Source organism: Lucilia sericata, unplaced genomic scaffold, assembly GCF_015586225.1.
Source record: "Lucilia sericata isolate MDLA Ls3-8-SP2 unplaced genomic scaffold, ASM1558622v1 Contig000040F_arrow, whole genome shotgun sequence".
In the NCBI taxonomy this organism is placed as follows: domain Eukaryota; kingdom Metazoa; phylum Arthropoda; class Insecta; order Diptera; family Calliphoridae; genus Lucilia; species Lucilia sericata.
In genome coordinates this window covers 489,341-513,851 of record NW_023994078.1, presented here as the reverse complement: position 1 = coordinate 513,851, position 24,511 = coordinate 489,341, and the positions used below count along the sequence as shown (strand labels likewise).

The following is a 24,511-nucleotide window of genomic DNA, read 5'->3' as shown; positions in this document are numbered from 1 at the left end:
TATATAATTGTTATACAAAATTTTCATTCGAGACTTACAGAAAACTACTGAACCGATTTACATGAAATTTGGTATACCGATAGTTCTGATCTCAGGATCAGTATCGGACGCCACGCCCCTTTTTACAGCAACTTTTTGTAAAACAATTATTAAACCAAATTTACGTTCATGCACACAAAAAACTACTGATCCGATTTTCATGAAATCTGTTATAATGAATGTTGTGGAATAAACAGTACGACACATTACATGATCAAAACCTATAATATATAATAATAAATATATATGAGACTCTTTTTTTACTCTTTTACTACATAACTAATAAACTTATTTACATAAAATTTGGCATTTAATAGGTCTAACCTCAGAAGCTAAAAAAACTCTACATGATATTGATTGGATGCTACGCACATTCTCATGTTCACTTTTTGAATAACAGCTATAACACCAAATTTCTAGGCTAAATATAAAAAACATAAACCGATTTTCAAGAAATTTGGCAGCATACAGAGTATTTTTGGAATCAACTTTTTGATCTGGATTTTCTGCTTCATGAAATTTTGCATGATAATAGTTCTATCCTGGAAGGTTAGGTTAGTTTGGGGAAGAGAATGTTTAATACACCAAATCCGAATAAATACACCTATAGCACTGATTTCGGGCCTGTTGTGATCTTAATGAAATGCAATAACCTTTTTCCGTCCACTTTTTGTTACATTAATAATGCTAAAGATCATGATATATAATTCTCATAGTATATGAGAATTATTATATAGTTAAATTTTTAATCAAAAATTAATTTTCATATGAAAACTCTAAAATGTTTGTAGATCCTTAACTAACTTTACGATTAGGTAAAATTAAAATCAGTATTCAATTTAATTTATTATCAAAAATCGATTTTCATCTAAAGTGTTTTCCACCAGAAAACTGTTTTTATTTCGAAACCTGTAATCTGCAGTATATTCTCAGAAAATAACTATTTTAAAACAGAATCTTTATTAGATCTTGAATGAATGTCTACAATGCCACATTTGTATGCAAAATAGAAACTACTGAACAAAAACCGCTAAAAGAGGGAAAATAATATATTCATATCACATTTTCACTAAAAGTCGAATTCTAAATCGGCTGTGGTTCCTTTTATAACACCTAAATCTATCATTCATATCTCCCCTTAAAATTTCTATTTATATAACTCTTTAAAAATTTACTTTATATAACTCTCAATTTGAGAAAACAATAAAGATCCGTAATCGCTCATATTTTCCATACAAATCGAGTTTTATATCAAAAATATAAAATTTAAATTTAAAATCTATGATCAGGTAAATATGCCATCAAAAAATTATCTTGATATAAATTTGGTTTCCATTTTTTAAATGCAGCCCAAATCTAAACCATGAAGATATGAATTTGACTACTCATTAGAGTGTTCCGAAAGACAGCACTTTTGCAAATCTTATATAGGTAGACCTCTCAAACGATGCATAGAAAGCATTGTTCATATAAAATTTGGATAAATTGATCTTTCGATATCTTTTTATACTTTTAGAAAATTATCCACCAAAAATTCTGCACAACTTTTTCCGTATGTAGCGCCGTATTTATTCCAAGCTTTTCAAATTAAATAATGATTTTGAATAACTCCAGCACATATTTTCCAATTACAAATTCCGAAATTAAAGCCTTTTGCCTCTATACACCAGGGCCACTACAATTCAAAGTACACTGTGACCGAATTTAAACTGAACAGTTCTTTAAATCTACTGCACATGGGAAAAATAAAACAACTAATTTGAAAGTGTCCTTAGTTCCCTACCAGTGATTGAGAATGATGATTTCAGTTTAATTTCTCAAAAAAAGTTTCCTAAATGTTTCTAAAAATTAGTCAAAATCTCCTAATTAAGGTTTATTTTCAATTTGTAAATTTTTAAGGGACATTTTGGTCCAGAAAATGACTTTAAGTATTAAACAAAATGCAGAAAAATATAATAACTATTTTATCGTTATAAGCTAAATTTTGACATCTATTACAAAAGGTGTAGTCATTACAGATAGAAAAATATTCTCTTTACTTTTAGAAGAAACCCGGGCAACGGCGGGTACGCGCAGCTAGTTTATTATATAACAATTTCAATTAAAAATTTTCGCATATAATTGATATAACAATGAAATATCTTTTCAAGACCTTTAATATGAAACCAAAATTTGCGTATATCTTCTTATCTTTATTTGATCTAGTTCACCAAATATTTCTTCGGATATGATGTAAATACATCCTCCTTTCACACTAACAAAGTATTTATAGTCGAGGCGTGGTCGACCAAAGATATCCTACCATAGTTATAAATACATACTAAATCTGATTTATTTTTCATAATAAAGCAATTTTACCTTGGTTTCGAGTAAGGGCCAGGGGGATTTGCAATAACTTTTGAATTATTCAAGCAATGATTGTGGAATTAACTGAAAAAAATCGATCTCGCACCAAAAATAATAGACATATTTCAAATTTTATGAAACTATATAAAAGACTTTAGTATGACGCATGATTTGTACTAAAAAAAACGCGAATTTCGTATTATGCCAGTTTTGCAGTAAATGAGCGATAACATAAATTTGTAAATAAATTTGTGATAAACGAAGTTTATTTTTAAAATAGTTTTTCAATAATTATTTTATATTTCTAGATTTATAACATCATCCAAATAATAATAATAAGATCCAAATAAATCCATGGAACCAAGAAAAAGGGTTTATTTTCTAAAATTATTTATCAAATCAAGAAGTGCCCATAATGTTTCAAGCAAATATTCTCTTGGGTCAATCTTACTCATATTTACTATAATTTTGAATGTGATATCAACAACAACAGTAGAGGAATTATTTAGTAATGATGAAAGCAATTTTCAATTAGAAGAAGGCTTAAGTAATCGCATCAAGGATTACACTTCAAAAATATTCAACATAACTACATCCGCAACCTATGATTTTCCAAAAAATGAACGAAAAGTGTATTTATCAAATAATTTATTTTCATCGTCATTTATATTTTACACCGATGAAAGCAGTTCAAATTTAATCAATCATGACGATATACTGCAAAAGCACCATATTTTTAAAATCGCTCGCAATACAAACGTCACTAGGGCTCAAATAAATCATGCCAAACATAAACATCTCTACAACTTAGACGACGAAACATCTGCATTTGATGAGGATTATGTTTTTGAATACGATGACGATAATTCCACATTGAAATCGGCGAATAACTCCACAAAATTTACAAGAGATCCTGGTTGCTCTTCGTGCCAACACCATGAAAATACTAAAAAAGAAACATTGGAATCGATAAAGAAAAATATCTTGATGCGTTTGCAAATAACACAACCACCCAATATAACAGATCCACCACTAGTAGTGCCTCAAAAAATACTGGATAATTTCTACAAAAATTTTAATTATTCAAGGATATCGACCCAATCATCCGTCTACAAACATCCACATTATAACAATAAAATTCATAAACCAAAAACTAAAGCGAGCGCGAAAAATGTCCAGGACGAGTTAGTAGACGAGGAGGATGATGCTGATGATTCAAGCAGAACTCTAAAAAGAACACATAATGATGACATTATGTTAAGTGACAATAGATATGAATTTTTCGATGAGGAATTTTCAACATTTGCCTCACAAGCAGACGAATTCTATTCGCGTCTTCATAGCATTTATGTGTTTCCAACAAGTAAGTAAAGGATTTTCCATTAGGGACTTTAAAAATTTCTCGTTAAATAAAAGGCAGAATATATTTTTTAACATATAAGACAGAAATGAAGGGTTCCCAGATCTAAAAATTAGGTTCTTGAATTAAATATGTACATATAAGAGAATGGAAGACTTTGGCGCTCACCGCCAAAGTTCGTAAATGCGTTTATATGGAAAAAATTTAACATTTTCGAGTATACAAAATTGTTCTTGTAGACAAATTTTAAATCGGTTAAAAAAATGTTTGAAGTATTACAATTTATTATTAAAATGTTTTTAAAAGTAAATATAAGATTTTTTTAGTTTTGAAAAATTTTTTAAAGGAGTATATTGTTTAACTTTATTAGTTTTATAACGAATTTTTCATTCTTACGAATGGGTCTGACATATATAATTATTATATAATTGTTCAATTCACAATCAAGTTGTATATTGTACCTACTAAAGTGTAGTAACAGTGATTGTGAACAGATCTTTGCAGCAAGTCATAAGTTTATGTTTTCAATGAAAAAAAAAAAAAAAAAACAATCAAAACAAATATACATAACAATGTCAAAAGATAAAAAAATCAAAAAAATATTAAATTAATTAAACATGCGAAATAAACCAAATTAATTTCTTTGAATTTTCAATGCTTTTATATTCTTTATTCCACATTTTAAACTAATAAATAAACAGTTTTTAATAAAATTTTAGTTTTTTTGTTTTGGTAAACAGCTGTTTGTTTTTGATTTCAGTGTTACCACTTTATCGTTTTTTATGCTAAAATCGTTTGAATTTTTTGTTTATATGTCGAAATAAACAATTGGCAACACTAAACTTTCTTACAACATTCGAAAAACATATGAAAAATTTTAGTAGGAGTTGTATAGTGCTTTTGCATAGAAAATACCAACAACATTGTTATGACTATTGTAGCAGCTGCTGACATACAACGCATACAACGCTACAACATCGATTGTGAATTGAACAAATGTATTATGAATACATTTTGACTGATCATCGCTTGCTCACACACTTTTTCTATTGTTGTTGATCAACTTCTTTTTTCTTCTCAATTCTACTTTCTTCTCTTTACTTGATGCCGTTGAAGTTGGCTGCAGTTTGTTATACCATTGATGGGCGATGATAGAACATTTGGGTCAGAATTGGGCAAGTCTGGTATCTTTTGTTCACCGCGTGAACAGTTGTAAAAAATTTTTATTAAGCGATTAAACTGAAATGTATTAAACTTTGGGGCCCCACTCGGAAGTATGCGCTACCAACTTCTTTTATATATTATAAATCTCTTTGTAAGTCTGTTCGTTTGTTTGTTTGTTCGTCAACCACGCCTCAACGGCTGGACCGATTTGCTTCAAATTTGGAACACAGTTAGATCTATACTTGGAGAGTGTTATAGGCTATATTTTTTTCAGAACTTGGACTAGGAGGGGGTAAAATGGTTGAAAAACGGGCAAAATTAGTACTTTAGTAGTAAATACTGATTTTGTCTACCCTTAAAGCATTTTCGATTAAACTATTTAATTTGTTAGAAATATATATTAGCAAAGTGCCGTTGCGAAAATTGGACCGGAAGGGGACAAAAATTAGGCCAAATGGCGAAAATCTGACAAAATTAGAACTTAGGGGAAACAAGTAAGAGTGCTATATTCGGCTGTGCCGAATCTTCTATACCCTTCACCATAGGGTATTTAATAAATATCAATTTCATAAAATTTAAATTTATTTAATTTTCCCGACTATATCATTATTATAGCAATAGCAAAACAAAATGAACAACAACGCTAGATGAAATAACCACACAAAAAAACAAAATACATAAGCATAGCTGCCAGATTTGATGATTTATCGTCATTTTGACGATTCTTTGTTTCAAAAATAGCAAAGTGACGATTTTTTCTTTGAAACTGACGATTTTTTAAAAATTAAAAAAATTAAAGATTATTTTATTTTACAGTGAAAAAAGGAAATTAATATTAAAGTTGGTATTCAGTGAAAATATAATATATATTATAATAAAAACTAGAAATTAAATTCTAGAAGAGCTATTATAAAACATTGTAAGTCAAAAGGGTGTTTTGAGTTTTAAGCTCTCAAAGCTTAAACATATTTTAAATCTAAATGTGTATGCTATGTACATTATTTCTTATAACTTTTGAATTATATTATAAATTTTTTAATATATTTCATCTTACAATATTTTTAATTTTTTATAAAAATTTTAAGCTTTCATATTCTCCGATTTTTTTTGACGATTTCTTAAAACCAAAATGACGATCATTTAAAAATTTATCGTGAAATTGACGATTTTTTCAAAAATTCATCTGGCAGCCCTGTACATAAGGCAGTAAAACCAACAGCATCCAAATATACGAAAAGAAATACTCAAAAAAAAAAGAAAACAAAATACACAACGTAATGAATCCAACAGACATCCAAACATACGAAACTGAATGCACCAAGAATCAAAAACAATATACAGAAGGCAATGAAACACACAGGCATCCAAACATACGAAACGAAATACTCAATGAATAAGCAGTGTTGATGTTGTTGCTTACACTGTTGCCAACTTTTTTCCAAAAATATCGCTAAAGTCGACTGAAAAATAGCTAGAAAATAGCTAAATTCAAGACATTTTGAAAAATTTAGCGATAAATCGTCAAAATAATATTTATTATATGATTCTAAAAAGAAATAGCTAAAAAAAACTAGCTAAATTTTTCAGATTTTTTATATTATTCTTAAAAGTCAGCGATTTATCACTAAAATCTATATACATACGTAGGAATGGGATAGTGATACAAACACATCTTATAACAAACACATAAAAGAATCTTTTTTTATGTTAAATATTTTCACTTTGGGTTAGGAAAAATGTTGAGGTTAATTTCGATATGCGACCAGAGATACAAGCCGAGACGGCTCAAATCGGCGGCGGCTGGCCGCCGGTAATATTTTGCAAGCCGCGCCGCCGCCGACTTCTTTCGGCTCAAAAGCTAAGCCGGCTTAAACGTAGCCGCTGATAAAGATTAGAATCACACATGTATTTCAGAACATAATTTCACCAGATTGAACGGAGTTGCCACTATTTTAAATTCTTATGGAAAATTGAAAAGAGTTGCCACACAATATTGTGCTAATATTAAAATAGTGAAAACTACTATAAATGTCCATTTTCTGCAGAAAAAAACTTATATAGAGACAGGTTTCTATGTAACAGACTATTATACAAAGATTTTTCAATATAATAAACCTTATAAGGTCAATTTCTAAAGAAAAAGTTAAATTGAGCCGACAATTTAGCCGCCGCCGATATTTTCTGTAATAAGCCGCCGCCGCCGATCAAAAATGGTTGCGCCGCCGCCGCCGATCATTCCCCATCGGCTTGTATCTCTGTATGCGACCCTATACAGATTGCTTTAGAAATGTTGTAAAGATAAATTGAATTTCGAAATGCTGGCCTTTATGGATCGATCCTTTATTTTCGGCATAAGAGTATTATTTATTTTTCCATTACAATACAATTACAAATTATATTCTAACCTAATTTAGCGAGCAGGGTGACGATAACCATACGACCGTTGTAGTGCAGCAGACCAGGATCTCTGCTGGGAATCGAACCCACAACCCCCAGACTGACAGGCTAGCACACTACCAACTAGCCTACCGGGGCACCCAAGATTATTATTATACACTCCTTTGGTGGGAAGTTTATCTGCAATATTGATATGCGGCCCAATACGCTTTAGAAATGTTGTAAATTTTTAGGACTTTATGGATCGATCCTTTCGTCACTTATTTCCAATGTTCACTAATTTTTAGAATTATGGTAAATTTTATTATCATATCACTCATTTACTAAAAGACTAGAATAATTAAATATTCGTTTTTTAATTGAGTACAACAAAATATACCCCTTTTAAAGTTTTTCGTATAACTTTACCTGTACGCACAAATATTTGCTCCTAATTATGTTCTTCAGAACATTCAAAATAAGTATAATACACACAGCTAAAACTCAAATAATTTACATTGAATGCATATTTTTATATACATACATATATGTAAATATCGTCATTCGTAGCAACTTTTAAGCGATATTATCAAAATATAAATGAATAAAAAATGCCTTAAATTCTAAAGAAAAATCGCTAGATTTCCCGCTAATAGCTAAATCATATTTTTCCCCGCAAAATGGGCTTAAAAATCGCTAGATTTGACGAGAAAATAGCTAAATTGGCAACAGTGGTTGCTTATATCAAAGCATGAAAAAAAATTCCCAGCAAAAAAGTGCGGAAAAAGATGTAGAATTTTCATCACAGGTGAAAAACCTATGAATTTTACATTAGCGTGTCATTGGAGGGATGTCGTTCATTTTTGACAACTTTGAACTACATCTAATTCTATCTTTAGAAGCTGTAAAAATCCGATATTTGTATGTCAAAAATAAACCACATTCTTTTAATGAAGCACTTGTGTAAATTTCATTGGTTTTTCATCAAAATTTTAAGTACTTCGAATATGTTGTTTGTAGTGATTTTTCTACATCTCTTTCCCCATTTTTAACTGTGTTTTCATTTGTAAGGATATGTTTGGTTTATAAAAGCGAAAAGTATGCAATCGCATTTTTAGATTTGATTAACATGTCGTTTGTAACGTATGACATCAATTATTTTTTGCTGGGCTGTCTTTTTTATGAAATTTTTATTTGTATGTTTGGTTTATAAAAGCGAAAAGTATACAATCGCATTTTTGGATGTGATTAACATGTCGTTTGTAAAGTATGACATCAATTATTTTTTGTTGGGTTGTCTTTTTTATGAAATTTTCAGAGGTTGCCTCGGATTTTTGCTCATATCTCCGGTATTTATGGACCAATTTTGCTGATTTTAAATAGCGAAAGCATGTCTAACAGAATTATTGAAGATTCGGATCTCGCCGATATCTGGGATCCTCTAAATACTGATTTCAACAAACACACAGACGGACATAGCTTAATCAACTCCGCTACCTATAAGGATCCAGAATATATATACTTTATGGGGTCGGAAAATTATATTATAGAAATTACAAACGGAATAACAAACTTATATATACCCTTCTAACGAAGGTGAAGATACTCAATAAATGCATATTTTCATACAGGAACATTTAACATATTTATGCATCTTTTGTTACAGGAGCATTTAACATATTTATGACCTCAAAAGCCATATTCAGGGGTGCGATTGTATAGGGGCTGTGCGAAATAATGGTCAATAGGATTCGTCCTTGCAAGAGTATGTGCCAAATTTCATTAAATTATCTTGCAAATTGCGACCTGTTGCGTGCGCATAATGTTTTTAATTACACTTTAACGGCTGCAACGATTTTCGTTAAATTTGAAACATAGTTAGACACAGTGAATCAATTAAGTAATTTGCCTACGTAAAATTTTATAAATTTTAAGAAAAAACTTTATATGAACGATTATTTTTAGCAAAATTAAGCATTTTATTTGTTGTATTTTTTAAAGAATATCTAATATTTTAATTTTCTACCATAAAAAGTAAAATCGTGATATTAATTAACGAGATTTTTGATAAAATGTGAACGTATTGTTAATTTTTTAGGTCAATAAAGTATTTTGCTTTTTTTGGGTTTTTATTAATTTTTTAGTATTGCTGTATTATTTAATAAAATTTTATATTTTTATTACTCTATAGATTAAAATAACAATTCTTAGATATATTACTAGTGGTACGACTAAAATTCGACATATCTTTACGGATATATACCTATAAGAATTTGGCGTCATGAAATAACTCCCCACGAAATAACTCCCCAAAACAAAAATGAAATAACTTCCTAAAAATTTGTTCATAAAGCAACAACAACGAAATTTGGGGATTTAATTCGCTTTTTGGGGCATTATTTCACATTTAAAATGGGGAGTTATTTCATTATGAAATAATTCCTCAAAATTCCAAAATGAAATAAATCCCTAAAAATATTTTTGGGGAGTTATTTCATTACATTACTTTATCACACGAAATAAAAAAATATAGTATGTTTGATAGCCGGCCTTCGGCCGGGCGCAAGTGTTTTATCCTCTGGGTCATATTGGACACCGGCTTCGCTAAGAACACACTCTCCCTGTATTAAGAGCGTTCGGCCTAAGGCCGGCTATTTAGGAAATGTTTATTAAGCGAAGCCGTTGCTGGACATACCATAGAATAGAAAGTCCTTACGCCCGGCCACAGGCCGGCTATTTAGGATATCTTTATTAAGCGATTAAATTGAAATGTATTAAACTTTGAAACCCCTACTCGAAAGTATGAGCAACCTACTTTTTTTTAGAAATGTCACTAAAACCGACTTGTTCCATAATTTGTTATTTTTATCTTCAGATGTCGAATTTTTAAATGGGAACTTATTTCATTTTAAAATTAGGGATTTGTTTCATATGAAATAAATCCCCAAAAATGGGGTGTTATTTCATTTTAATTTAGGGAGTTATTTCATTTCGTTGGGGCTTTTTTTCATTTTTAAATTGAGGAATTATTTCATAATGAAATAAGTCCCCAAATTTGAGGAGTTATTTCATTTTTGTTTTGGGGAGTTATTTCGTGGGGAGTTATTTCATGACGCCTAAGAATTTATCAATATTTGACTTAACATAAAATCTATCGTTTCGTTGATTTTATTTCGAAAATGGCGCTGCGAATTATGGCCCCAGGTAAAATGGCCCCAAAATATAAAACGAAATATGACCCCAACAAAGATACAGGAAACAAAAACACGAAATTTTTGTTTTTTTTTGTATTTTTTTTTTTTTTTTGGGTATTTCAACATTTTTACATTTGGGGTAATACTGCATTTTGCAAAAAAATAAAAATGACCCAAATGTTGTGAAAGGAAGGAATACCCCAAAACAAAACTTTTTCCTTTGGGGCTAATTTTCATTCTTAAATTTTGTAAAATACGTAAATATTAAAAAATTAAAAAGGGACCTAAAAAACCATATAATAATTAGGGGTGATCTTTCATTATTACTATTTACTAATATTATATAAAAATTCAGAACATTATCGCGCAATATTTTATACATAAAATACAACAAATAATATTACATAAAATATTTTATGTAATATTTGTTGTATTTTCATACAATGTTTGTTAATTTTGAATATTCTTGAATAATTGTTTGTAAAATAGCGCGATTTTACAAAAAATATTTCAAGAATGTTCAAAATTAACAGACATTTTATGAAAATACAACAAATATCATTAAATATGAAATATTATTAATATATTAGCATATATTTGAGGTGGGGTGTCATAATGTCCATTGACGTTATGACACACCAAAAAGTTTTATAGTGTCCATGGACGTTATGACAATTTTTAAAAGTGTTATAATGTCCATTGACATTTTATCACTTTTAAAACAGAACTGTATTTGGAAATTTGTAAAGAATTTAGAAAGGGACACTCTCACCCCCAAAAGAATTTATCCTAAATTTGGTGTATGTTGCATTTTGGATTCTTTTTAAAAAGTGTTCTGGATAGCCGGCCTAAGGCCGGGCGCAGGGGTATTAACTCTGGGGTATTTCGAAAACCGGCTTCGCTAAATTAAGCCTTCTTTTGATAAATGGACTCTTTGAAATCCATGGACTTTATATTACATTGCTCATATGCATTGTGACACTTTTGAAATTGTTATAACGTCCATGGACACTTTGGGGGTGATTTTTCATCAAAAATGTAAGGGTTATACTTCATAATGAATTTTAACCCCAACATTGGGGAAATTTTTCGTTTTATATTTTGGGGCCATTTTACCTGGGATCATAATTCGCAGCGCCTTCGAAAATAATAAGTAATTTTGAATTGGATACATGATATACTAGAAAATCTATGGATTTGGACCTAGAAAAAATGTTTAGTGGGGTATAAAACTACATATTATAACAAAATAATCTGGGTTTTTGGTCATTTTGTATTGATAAACAACAACTACATTACGGAACCCCCATCTATTTGGGGAGTACTGTCTGAATTTTATTTAGAATTGTATAACATTCTTATTCAATAAAGCTAACACTAAGTACCATCCTAGCCACGCTAAGTATGGGGATATCACCGTATACCACATGCTAAATTCTTGATTTTCTACCTCATATTTTAAATGCTTTATTTTATGAATAAAATACCGCGTGTTTGGATCTGGATGGTTTTTCTTGATTTGGGTTCTAAATAAATATAAGTGTATGTATTAGCTAAAAAATATTGCTTTTGTGGACCTTAGGTGATGATAACCACCTCTATTTGTAAATATATAAATTAAGTATTTTTCCTGAACTACACGACAGTTCACTTTATATTGGTTCCAAGCAACTTAATGTCTGTTTAGAGGTCTAAATTTAAACATAGTGTTCTTCCAAGTTCGTATATGGACTTTGGAGAAGATAAATGAAGAGTTAAATGGTTTTCCTTGGATACAAGCCGCTCCCATTTGGCAGTCAAAGATTTTGAAAGACCATTCAGTAAGTTTTGTTGGGTCATTTCATCAATTGCTCTATTTCATATTTGTTAATGATATTGGTTAAACATCTCACAATTGCATTTCATTGATTTACGGAGTAAATACTAATTATTGTCTATACTCAAGCAAAACATTTCTGATTAAGCTTTTCGGGATTTGAAAGTACCGGGATTTTAAAAAATGAAATCCCGGGAAATTTCGGGATTTTAAAATCCCGAATTTTTAAGTATTTTTCCGCTATTTTATACATTATAAAGTACTAAATAAGAGAATTTTAACAATTTTTGGACTTAAGATGACTCTACTAACTTACAAGCTGAAATATAAAAAAAAAACAAGTAAGAGTGCTATATTATATGACGAATCTAATATACCCACCATCAAACCGTATGCTTTCCTATAAACATCAGGGTGATATTACTCATCAAATTTACTGATAGGACCTTATATGAGAGATAGGGTGAATTATTGACCGATTTTATAAATAATTTTTAGACCAATTTTGGTTCATATAAAACATGTTTACATCGAATATCAGTTCCCGACACTTTCCGGTAGGAAGATTTATACGTTCCTATTAAAGTTTCTTAGCTTTTGGCGAGTAAGAAACTTACTTATGTTAAATTTCATCGCTATACTCGTATTTTTAAGCCAGTAATGAGCGTTAAAGTCATTTTTTGAACGGGACCTTATATGGGGTAGGGTCAATTATGAACCGATCCACATAAAATTTGGTAGAAAGGTTTTGGCTCGCCAGGGATTTACTTATATCAAATTTCATTTCTATACTAAATAGGCATAGATACTATCGGATATATAAAAATAACAAGTACGAAATTATAAATTATAGGCGGGCAAGGCCGACCATATAACCCCATACACTAGTTATGAGAGTAAAATGTAATTTAGTTTTCATAATAAATTTATACCTCGCCTCCGATATATTTTAGCAGTTTATTGTTAAAAAACGTTTTTTTCACTTCTCTTTATAAGCGAATTGTGGACAATAAATTTTTTTTTAAAGCTGTTCTTTGTATAGGGGCTCGGATCAAAAGCCCGATCATTTCAAATTTCATCTGGGTATTTAAGGACAGTATAAAACAAAAGCACTACTGCGGAGAAACCCAATATACCATCCCCACTAAGGGTATAAAAAGGGCAATAAATAGGCATTGATACTATCGGATATCTAATGGGTGTATTATAATCTATAATAGAAGTCAACCTGTCAAGAGAAGATAATTCCCTTCTTTGGGTTAGGGAACACGGGATATAAGGTGTAGGAGATATAGGTGCAGTACAGGTGCTCTATATAACCTCGTATGGATCCCCATTACACATACTATTTAAATATTAGGTTTCATCAAATTGTAAATTTGGAAACCATTGTAAATTTGGATATCATGGGTATTATTTTATATTTATAAGATACTAGCTATACCCAGTGTGCTTTGCTACCCTAAAAGCAATATAAATAAAAAATCTTCTTATTAATTTTGAAGATTCTAACTGTAATGTTTTCCCGAGATACATTTTTTCCGAACGTTAATTAAGATTTTAATGTAATCGATTAGAAATTAAAAAAAATCTAATATTTTCCCAGATATACGAAATTTTGTATTTAATTCATATAGGCAGTGCCAAGACACCATTGAAAGTCCGCCCGTTATTCTCTAAATGTTCACATTAATGTCAAAGATCTTCATGTAGAGTTTGAAGATTCTAGCTCTAATAGTTTCTCAGATATACGAATTTTTCTATTTAATTCATATGGGAACTCACAGCCCCCAGATGAAAGTCCGCCCTTTTTTCTCCAAAATGTTCATATGTATAATAAAGTTCTTCTTGCAATATTTGAAGAATCTTGTTCTATTAGTTTCCCAGATAAGCGAAATTTTGTATTTAATTCATATGTCAGGTGCCAAGCCCCCCATTGAAAGTCCGCACGTTATTCTCTGACTGTTCACATGAATGTCAAAGTTCATCAATTAAAATTTGAAGATTCTAGCTCTAATAGTTTCTCAGATATAATAATTTTCCTATTTAATTTATATGGGGGCTCCAAGCCCTCCACAGTGGGGCAGAATGGAAATTTTTTGGAAATAAATCTGGCATTTCTAAACGGCTGATCCGATCGGGATAAAATTTGGCGTGAGCGTAGCCAAGGAGTTTAAGTTTTGAAGATGAACCCTGCAGATGCCCCAGGGACGGCGCTGTGGCGGCTCAAAGTAGGGTACCTACGACATGTAAAATTTTTAAACTCTTGCCATTTTTTTGTTTTTCACCCAAATACAAAGATTTTTATATTTTGTGAAAGCGCTCGACGAGATCTTGAAAAAACATGCTTGGACATACTACTTATCTCTTATAATATCCGAGTTATAGGCATTTAAAAATTTAGTGATACAAAATTTACCATACCTTGGTCCGCCTTTTTTTTGAATACCGGGCGTAATTTTGGACCAAATGGACTCAACAAAATTTCCAATAATATACAAAAAAATTCAGATCAATATCGTTTACAGATCCAAAAATATACGTTTTTTAATTTAAAAATTCAAAAAATTTTAGATTTTTGGCGTTTTTTTGCCAAAAATGTGTCTTAACTCTTTTATTAATAAAATAAAATTTTTATTAAGAACATATAACAATTTTATAGTTTTCTAAAAGGTATCTTTACGCAGAACGCTTTGGCGTAAAAAACTTGTCCTATTTTTTGAAAATGTTGCCACTGCGTCCTTCCGAATATGACCTATTTTTTATCAAAACTTCAACTTTGGGCGACATGTTCTAAAATCCCAAAGCTGGGATCAGAAAACTGAAAGCAGTTTTGGAAACCTCAATATGTTTTCTATTTACTCCAAAAGTATTTTCCCAGCCCTGAAAGAAATGTGGACCCTATAGGCAAAAAAGTAAAAAATCCCATTTTTGGGATTTTTATTCCTATTTTTGGGAATTGCGGGATGCCCTTTGACCTTTTCAATTTTTTTTTTGCATATTCTTATTTGAAATGACAAATTTAACAAGCGTTGAAAATTTCATTGAGTTTTGTTCATAAATAAAGATTTTGTCATATATTACATATTTGTTTAATTTCTAAAACTATGATTTATATCAAAATTTTAATAGGATCGCAGATAGCTACAACAATTTAGTCCATATTTATCCCTTAATATCATTTTTTAGTTAGATATGGAAATTCTCGACCCTTTACAAAAAATTTCAAGCCAATATCTCAATTACATTCAAAAATATGTTCATTTAAACCTGTGTCCTTTAATTTCATCTTTTTCATATTTTAGTATTAAGTATGACAGAACATACATTTGGTGTTGAATAAAATATTTGGACAATTTTTAAAAATTATTTAGTTAATTATTTTATTATAATATTGTATATAAAATAAAAAAAATTATAATTTTATTATGAGCCACGCACAACAACACCTAAATCACCCCACACAAATTACCTTTCCCGCCCACCGAAATATAAAACACAATTTAATACAATATCATCAGTTAGTATAATAGCTTTTTTTATTTGAACTGTTTATCTTAAACATAATACAATTAATTCTTACAACCTACTTATATAGTTAATTCCTAACACTACTTATTTTCTATAAAATAATCTGTCATATCGGTATACATATCCAGAAGGTAATATAAGTCCTTTAAATCTTCCTTGTTTTGAGATGATAGAGTTTCATAACAAATCCATCTTTTTCGCATAGTTGAAAGAACAGGATCAGAAGATAGAAGTAAACTATTAAAAATATCTTCATTCTGTGATTGCCTGGAGCATTTTCTTGAGCTGAATAGTTGAACATGCTTAAAATCTCGATTCCTCGCTTCCTGGGCTTCTTCTGTTAACTCTCCAAGTGGAAGAATATTCGATTCAATTATTATTTGACCATGACACAATACTTTGTGTACTGTTGGTGTTAGTTCCCTCCATGGATACAGAGATACAAGTAATTTAGAAATTTCAGACGTGTATTCCCCAAATCGATTTTCATTAATTTTATGTTTACTATTCAGTGCCATTAAAATAGTGTTAACTCTTCGAAGCAACTCCTTGTCGATTCCAGTTATTTTTGAAGTAATTTCAAAATCACGAAAAAACCTTCTCGACGTATTACCGTCATTTGTACTACCGCAACTTGAAAGTGGTTTGTCGATGTTTAATCGCATCTGAACTTTAAATTCTTCTTGGATTCTGCTTTTTTCCGCAGCTCTCAGTTCTTTCAATTCTTCATTATTTTTTGTTGATTTAGTAGGATAGTTTGTTTTTTTTTCCTGGATCGCCTTGTATGATGGTAATATATTGTGTCCTTTTTCATGCAGAGCTTTCCTTAATATTTGGTACTTATTTCGACTGAGACCCAGTTCCAACATAAGCGCTATTGCTTCCTCTTCAGTAAAATTTGATTATGATGTTGGAGTTGGTATACTTTCCACAATTCGCTTAAGTCGTTTTGGTGATGCATTAGGAAGAATAGTTGCAATATGTACGACATCCATATGTTGGTTTTCCTTTTTCAGCATTTCGTTAAATGTATCAGCAATTTCCTCATTTGAGATTGAAAAAAGTTTTTGTGTGACCCTCTTTTTTTTTACCTTGAACATAAGTCTTCGTATGACTTGCAAGGCGCTCCTGTTGATGTGTTGTAAGTTGAGATTTCCGTAGTAGTTTCCATCCAACTACAAAATTTTAATCGAAATTTCTTTTGATTTCCATCCACAGACTTACTTTTTACATCAAAAAGTTTTAAAAAGTTTTCAATTTTTGATATGCCTGTTTTGTCTACTTTTCTACTATATGTAGTTTTTATATAATTTGAAATGTCTTCAATTCTTTCTGGCCCTTTTGAAGATATACTCCATAAAACGGAACACAACTCTTCGTACTTTAATGTAATCTTCATTGTAGATTTATTAAATATGGTACTTAAAATCTGAGAAGTTTACTTATATACCAATTCTTGTCATTTCCGATACAGGTATTCCAAAGTAAAAAATTACGAATTGTCTACCTATTAACATTTAGGACTATATTACTATAACCTGTAATTCAGTCATTGATATTTCTTATTAGTGAATGAATCGAAATTATCATTACCTGTATATTTTTACCTACATGATCATAAACGAAACAGAACGAAATGATCTGTCGAAAAAATTTAGGTAAAAAATAGTTATAAATTTTTGAAAATTTAAGCATAATAGGACCTTTCAATTATAAGGATAAGCAAACAAATAGAAAATAGGTAAATATAAGATTTAAATATGTGCTGTCATACTTAATACTAAAATATGAAAAAGATGAAATTAAAGGACACAGGTTTAAATGAACATATTTTTGAATGTAATTGAGATATTGGCTTGAAATTTTTTGTAAAGGGTCGAGAATTTCCATATCTAACTAAAAAATGATATTAAGGGATAAATATGGACTAAATTGTTGTAGCTATCTGCGATCCTATTAAAATTTTGATATAAATCATAGTTTTAGAAATTAAACAAATATGTAATATATGACAAAATCTTTATTTATGAACAAAACTCAATGAAATTTTCAACGCTTGTTAAATTTGTCATTTCAAATAAGAATATGCAAAAAAAAATTGAAAAGGTCAAAGGGCATCCCGCAATTCCCAAAAATAGGAATAAAAATCCCAAAAATGGGATTTTTTACTTTTTTGCCTATAGGGTCCACATTTCTTTCAGGGCTGGGAAAATACTTTTGGAGTAAATAGAAAACATATTGAGGTTTCCAAAACTGCTTTCAGTTTTCTGATCCCAGCTTTGGGATTTTAGAACATGTCGCCCAAAGTTGAAGTTTTGATAAAAAATAGGTCATATTCGGAAGGACGCAGTGGCAACATTTTCAAAAAATAGGACAAGTTTTTTACGCCAAAGCGTTCTGCGTAAAGATACCTTTTAGAAAACTATAAAATTGTTATATGTTCTTAATAAAAATTTTATTTTATTAATAAAAGAGTTAAGACACATTTTTGGCAAAAAAACGCCAAAAATCTAAAATTTTTTGAATTTTTAAATTAAAAAACGTATATTTTTGGATCTGTAAACGATATTGATCTGAATTTGTATATTATTGGAAATTTTGTTGTGTAACTAACAAGAAAAAATTGAGTCCATTTGGTCCAAAATTACGCCCGGTATTCAAAAAAAGGCGGACCAAGGTATGGTAAATTTTGTATCACTAAATTTTTAAATGCCTATAACTCGGATATTATAAGAGATAAGTAGTATGTCCAAGCATGTTTTTTCAAGATCTCGTCGAGCTCTTTCACAAAATATAAAAATCTTTGTATTTGGGTGAAAAACAAAAAAATGGCAAGAGTTAAAAAATTTTACATGTCGTAGGTACCCTACTTTGAGCCGCCACAGCGCCGTCCCTGGGGCATCTGCAGGGTTCATCTTCAAAACTTAAACTCGAATACTCCTTGGCTACGCTCACGCCAAATTTTATCCCGATCGGATCAGCCGTTTAGAAATGCCAGATTTATTTCCAAAAAAATTCCATTCTGCCCCACTGTGCCCTCCCTGACGAAAGTCCGCTCTTTTTTCTCCAAAATGTTCAGATGAATATTTAAGTTCTTAGTGCAAAATTTGAAGAATTTAGTTCTATTAGTTTCCCAGATAAACCAATTTTTGTATTTTATTAATTTAGGAGGTGCTGCTCCCCTCATGGGTAGTCCGCCAATTTATTTCCCAAAATGTTTACATGGATATTAAAGTTACTCGTGCAAATTTTTAATATTCTAACTGTAATAGTTTCCAAGATAAACGAATTTTTGTATTTAATTTATATGGGAGGTGCCACGCCCCCTAATGCTAATCCGCCTACTTTATGCCTTAAATAATTATATTGATACTAAAGTGGCTCCGACAAAATTTGAAGACTCTAACTATTATATTATCTCAGATATACTAATTTAATATTTTCTTAATATGGGCGTGGCACGTCGCCCACATGAAATTTCAACATAAAAATTAGCCTACAGTACCTTCCAGACATACAGGAAGAAACTGTGAAAATTTCAGGAAAATCGGTCCAGCCGTTTAGCAGTCTATAAAGCACAAACAAACATACATACAAACACACATTCATTTTTATATATATAGATTCATATGGGAGGTGCCTCGCCCCCTATTGCTAGTCCGCCTATTTTTTGTCCTAAATATTCATGTTGTTAATAAAGTAGCTCCCAAAAATTTGAGAACTCTAACTGTTATATTTTCTCAGATATACTAATTTAAGATTTTATTATATGGGAGGTGTCACGCACACTATACGAACATTTTTCCACATATGTTCGTATGGATGTCAAAGTTGTCCATACAAAATCTGAGGACTCTAGCTGTTGCAGTTTCTGAGATATGCAACTTTTAATTATTATTTGGGATGTAGGCGTGGCACCTCGCCCACTTAAAATTTCTAAACAAAAAGTTGCCTATAGTTTCTTCCAGACATACAGGAAGGCACTGTGAAAATTTCAAGAAAATCGGTCCAGCAGTTTAGCCGTCTATAGACTTCAAACAAACAAACAAACAAACCCACAAACAAATAAACACACATTCATTTTTATATATATAGATAAGAAGCTTTTTCTCAGAAGTAGGTTTTTATTCTACTATTCAGTACCTGTGATGCAAAGATTTTTATTCTAAGTATGTACTTTGAATTAATTTGTTTTTCTTCTCACAAAATGCTAAGAGTATTCATATTGCAATATGAAATAGAAAATTTTATTTTTGTCGGTAAATTATTAAGATTAAGAATCCCGAGATCCCGATATCGGGATTTCGGGATTTATTTAAAAATCCCGAATACCGGGATTTCTAAAAATGCGTATTCTAAAGTCCACCCCTATAGGGAAAAATAAGCTAATTGTGTGTTCCTTTGCTACATTTTTTGTACTTTTATGAAATTTGAATTTTTTTTATTTATATTTTTTATTCATATTTTTCCGTAATCGGTCAAAAAATGTGTTTTTCAAAAATGTTTTTGCAAAACATCATTAAAGAGGGAAAGGTTCCTCTCTGACGTGATTTTCTTAATAAATGTTTTATCCTCTGGGGTACATTGGATACCGGCTTCGCTAAGAATACACTCTCCTGGCTTTAGGCCGGCTATTTAGGAAATATTTACTAAGCGAAGCCGGTGTTGGTCATATTATAGAGATGAAACAGAATTGTTTTAAACTTTGAAGACCCACTCGATAGAAAGAATGAGCGACTTACTTTTTTAGAAATGTCACTAAAACCGACTTGTTCCATAATTTGTTATTTTTAAATGGAAACTTATTTCATTTTAAAATTGGGGATTTGTTTCATATGAAATAAATCCCCAAAAGTAGGGTGTTATTTCATTTTAATTTATGAAGTTATTTCATTTCGTTGGGTTTTTTTTATACCCACCATCAAAAAAGATGGGGGGTATATTGTTTTTGTCATTCCGTTTGTAACACATTGAAATATTCGTCTAAGACCCATAAAAGTATATATATTCTGGGTCCTTATTAGATTCTAAGACGATCTAGCCATGTCCGTCCGTCTGTCCGTCTGTCTGTCTGTTGAAAACACGATAGAGTCCAAATGGAAGTAGCTAGCGAGCTGAAATTTTGCACAGATACTTTTAGTTGATGCAGTTTGTTTGGTATTGAAAATGGGCAATATCGGTCCACAATTTCGACTAGCCCCCATATAAGGCCCCCTTCAGAAAATGACTTTATCGCTCATAACTTGCTAAGGGAAGAACCAATAGCAGTGAAATTTGGCACAAACATGTTTCATGGGAATCTAAATATCTTTGTTATATTTTATAAGGATCGGTCCATAATTGACCCTACCCCCCATATAAAGTCCCCTTCAGAAAATGACTTTATCGCCCATAACTGCCTAAGAAAAGCATCAATAGCGGTGAAATTCGGCACAAACATGTTTTATGGGAACCTAAATCTCTCTGTAAAATTTTATAAGGATCGGTCCATAATTGACCCTACCCCCCATATAAAGTCCCCTTCAGAAAATGACTTTATCGCCCATAACTGCCTAAGAGAAGCCTCAATAGCGGTGAAATTCGGCACAAACATGTTTTATGGGAGCTTAAATCTCTCTGTAAAATTTTATAAGGATCGGTCCATAATTGACCCTACCCCCCATATAAAGTCCCCTTCAGAAAATGACTTTATCGCCCATAACTGCCTAAGAGAAGCCTCAATAGCGATGAAATTCGGCACAAACATGTTTTATGGGAACTTAAATCTCTTTGTAAAATTTTATAAGGATCGGTCCATAATTGACCCTACCCCCCATATAAAATCCCCTTCAAAAAATGACTTTATCGCCCATAACTGGCTAAGAGAAGCATCAATAGCGGTGAAATTCGGCACAAACATGTTCTATGGGAACTAAAATCTCACTGTACAATTTTATAAGGATCGGTCCATAATTGACCCTACCCCCATATAAAGTCCCCTTCAGAAAATGACTTTATCGCCCATAACTGCCTAAGAGAAGCATCAATAGCTGTGAAATTCGGCACAGACATGTTTTATGGGAACATAAATCTCTTCGTAGAATTTTATAAGGATCGGTCCATAATTGACCCTACCTCCTATAAGGTCCCCTTCAGAAAAGGACTTTAATGCTCATATCTACCTTAAGAAGCATATGCATAACAATAAAATTCGACATAAAAAAGTTTTATAGGAACTAAAATCATTTTCTTAAATTTTATGAGGATGTGTCCATAATTGACCCTAACCCCCTAATAAGGTCTCCTTTATACAATGACTTTAACGCTCATTACTGACTCAAAAATGTGAGTACAGCGGTAAAATTATACATAAACAAATTTCGTGCGAGCCAAAACCTCTCTATCAAATTTTATAAGGATCGGTCCTTATTTAAATCGGTCTATAATTGATTCGCTCCAGAAAATCACTTAAACGCTCATGTGTGACTCAAAAGTTCTTCCAAATTACGGTAGTTTTATAGGAACTGAAATTTTTCAACTGAATTTGATGAAGATCGGTCGATAACTATCAAACCCCCATTTTCGGCTTTCTTCAGAAAATTACTTTAAACCTCATGACTGAATTAAAAATACGAGTACAGCGACATTAGATACAAACAATTATTGTATAAACCGACAAGGAAAGGTCCATAATTGACTCTACCCTCCATATAACCACTTTTACAAAAAAACAGTTTTTGGTTATAAATATTGGGTCAAAGAAAATTAATATTTTTAATTCGGAATAGCACGGTCCACGCTTAAGCCCTTGGCCCTCTTCCAAATATGTCCCTGATGTTCATATTAATATCAACATATGATTCAAACTAGATCGATAATATCAAAATTTATTAATAAGGATGATTTGATGGTGGGTATATAAGATTCGGCATGGCCGAATATAACACTCTTACTTGTTCATTTTTAAATTAGGGAATTATTTCATAATGAAATAAGTCCCCAAATTTGAGGTCTTATTTCATTTTTGTTTTGGGAAGTTATTTCGTGGGGAGTTATTTATTGACGCCCAAACTTTTAGAGAGTTATTTCATTTTTTCTTTGGGAAGTTATTTCACGCCGACAATGTCAACTCAATCTTTTGGCAATTTGAAACTGCAACAGTTACGCTACTATGGCGTTATTTCCACTTTGGTTATTAAACGATTATGGTGATTTCTCATTCCATTGAGAAATAAGACCATATGGCTTTATTGCCTATGGCTTTATGACACTGAACCCAACACCTCAGATGTTCACGTAAAGCACTTCGACATTAATTTTTTAAGAATGAAAATGTACCCAAAGTTCCCCTTTTATATGTTTTCCGGCCTTTACGCGCTTAATTTTTAAAGATTCAATTTTCCACAGAAGCTAAATAAATGTACTTAGTGCTACTTTTAAAGTGGTGATATATGCAATTCTTTTGGAAGTACTTCATTTATTTTTTGCTGGGATCTTCGTTCTTAAAAATAACGAACGAAATTGGCTTTACGTTTTTGTAACGATAAATAAAAAATAAATTTTCATGTGATTGACAACGAAAGAGCTTTATTTTTCCATACATTTTTATACCCTCCACCACCATCAGTGGTGATAGAGGGTATATATAACTTTGTCATTCCGTGTGTAACACCAAGAAATATTCATCTGAGACCCAACAAAGTATATATATTCTGGGTCCTTATCAAATTCTGAGTCGATTTAGCTATGTCCGTCTGTCCGTCTGTCTGTGTAAAACACGCTCACGATAAAACGAAGCAATAGAGCTTAACCAAATTCACCCAAAATGTTCTTCATTTTCCTAAGTTGTTTGGTATTGCAAATGGGCAAAATCGGTTCACACCGGGAAAAGTTATGAATCAAAATTTAAAACAACCTCGGAAAAAAATAAGCATTTTTTACACATTCTGATGTAATTTTCTCGAAAACTGTGCAAGATAATAACATGGAAATCACCACACATTCGTTTCTGCACAAGATCTTGATCCCTGCTGAAAATTTTCTGAATCGGTCCACAATTTCATATACCTCCCATACAAAAGTACATATTCCCGGAAAATGGGTTTTTTGTTAATAACATCCGCCACAATGTCGATATCTTCACAAAATTTTACAAATTAAAATCTTATGTTAATAGAATTCTTTCAGAGGAAAAATTTTATGGATCGGTCCATAATTGGACATAGCTCCCATACAAGGTCCCCTCCCGAAAATCACTTAAACGCGCATAACTCATTACTAAATTCAGATATCCATATAAAATTTGGTACAAGTATTGCCCATATGCATAGAAATATTACTGTGAAATTTTTTTCCGATCGGTCCATAATTGGTCATAGCTCCCATACAAGGTCCCCTCCCGAAAATCACTTAAACGCGCATAACTCAGTACTAAATTAAGATATCCATATAAAATTTGGTATAAGTATTGTTCATATGCATAGAAATATTACTGTGAAATTTTTTTCCGATCGGTCCATAATTGGTCATAGCTCCCATACAAGGTCCCCTCCCGAAAATCACTTAAACGCGCATAACTCATTACTAAATTAAGATATCCAAATAAAATTTGGTATAAGTATTGCCCATATGCATAGAAATATTATTGTGAAAGTTTTTTCCGATCGGTCCATAATTGGTCATAGCTCCCATACAAGGTCCCCTCCC

At 31.2% G+C, this 24,511-nt stretch overlaps 1 protein-coding gene across 6 annotated transcripts in view; it reads left to right on the top strand.

Annotated features, from left to right (window-relative positions):
- The window catches only part of LOC119613546 (growth/differentiation factor 8), a 110,217-nt gene that overhangs the window by 19,559 nt on the left and 66,147 nt on the right, over positions 1–24,511 (top strand). For 5 of the 6 annotated variants that reach the window (XM_037969607.1, XM_037969576.1, XM_037969592.1 and 2 more), the window contains exon 2: positions 2,694–3,748. In XM_037969607.1, coding sequence (XP_037825535.1) covers positions 2,740–3,748 — 1,009 coding nt within the window. In that variant the 5' untranslated portion in view covers positions 2,694–2,739. Of the gene's footprint in view, positions 1–2,509; positions 2,625–2,693; positions 3,749–24,511 lie in introns of those variants that run through there. The other variant, XM_037969583.1, reaches the window with a different exon arrangement.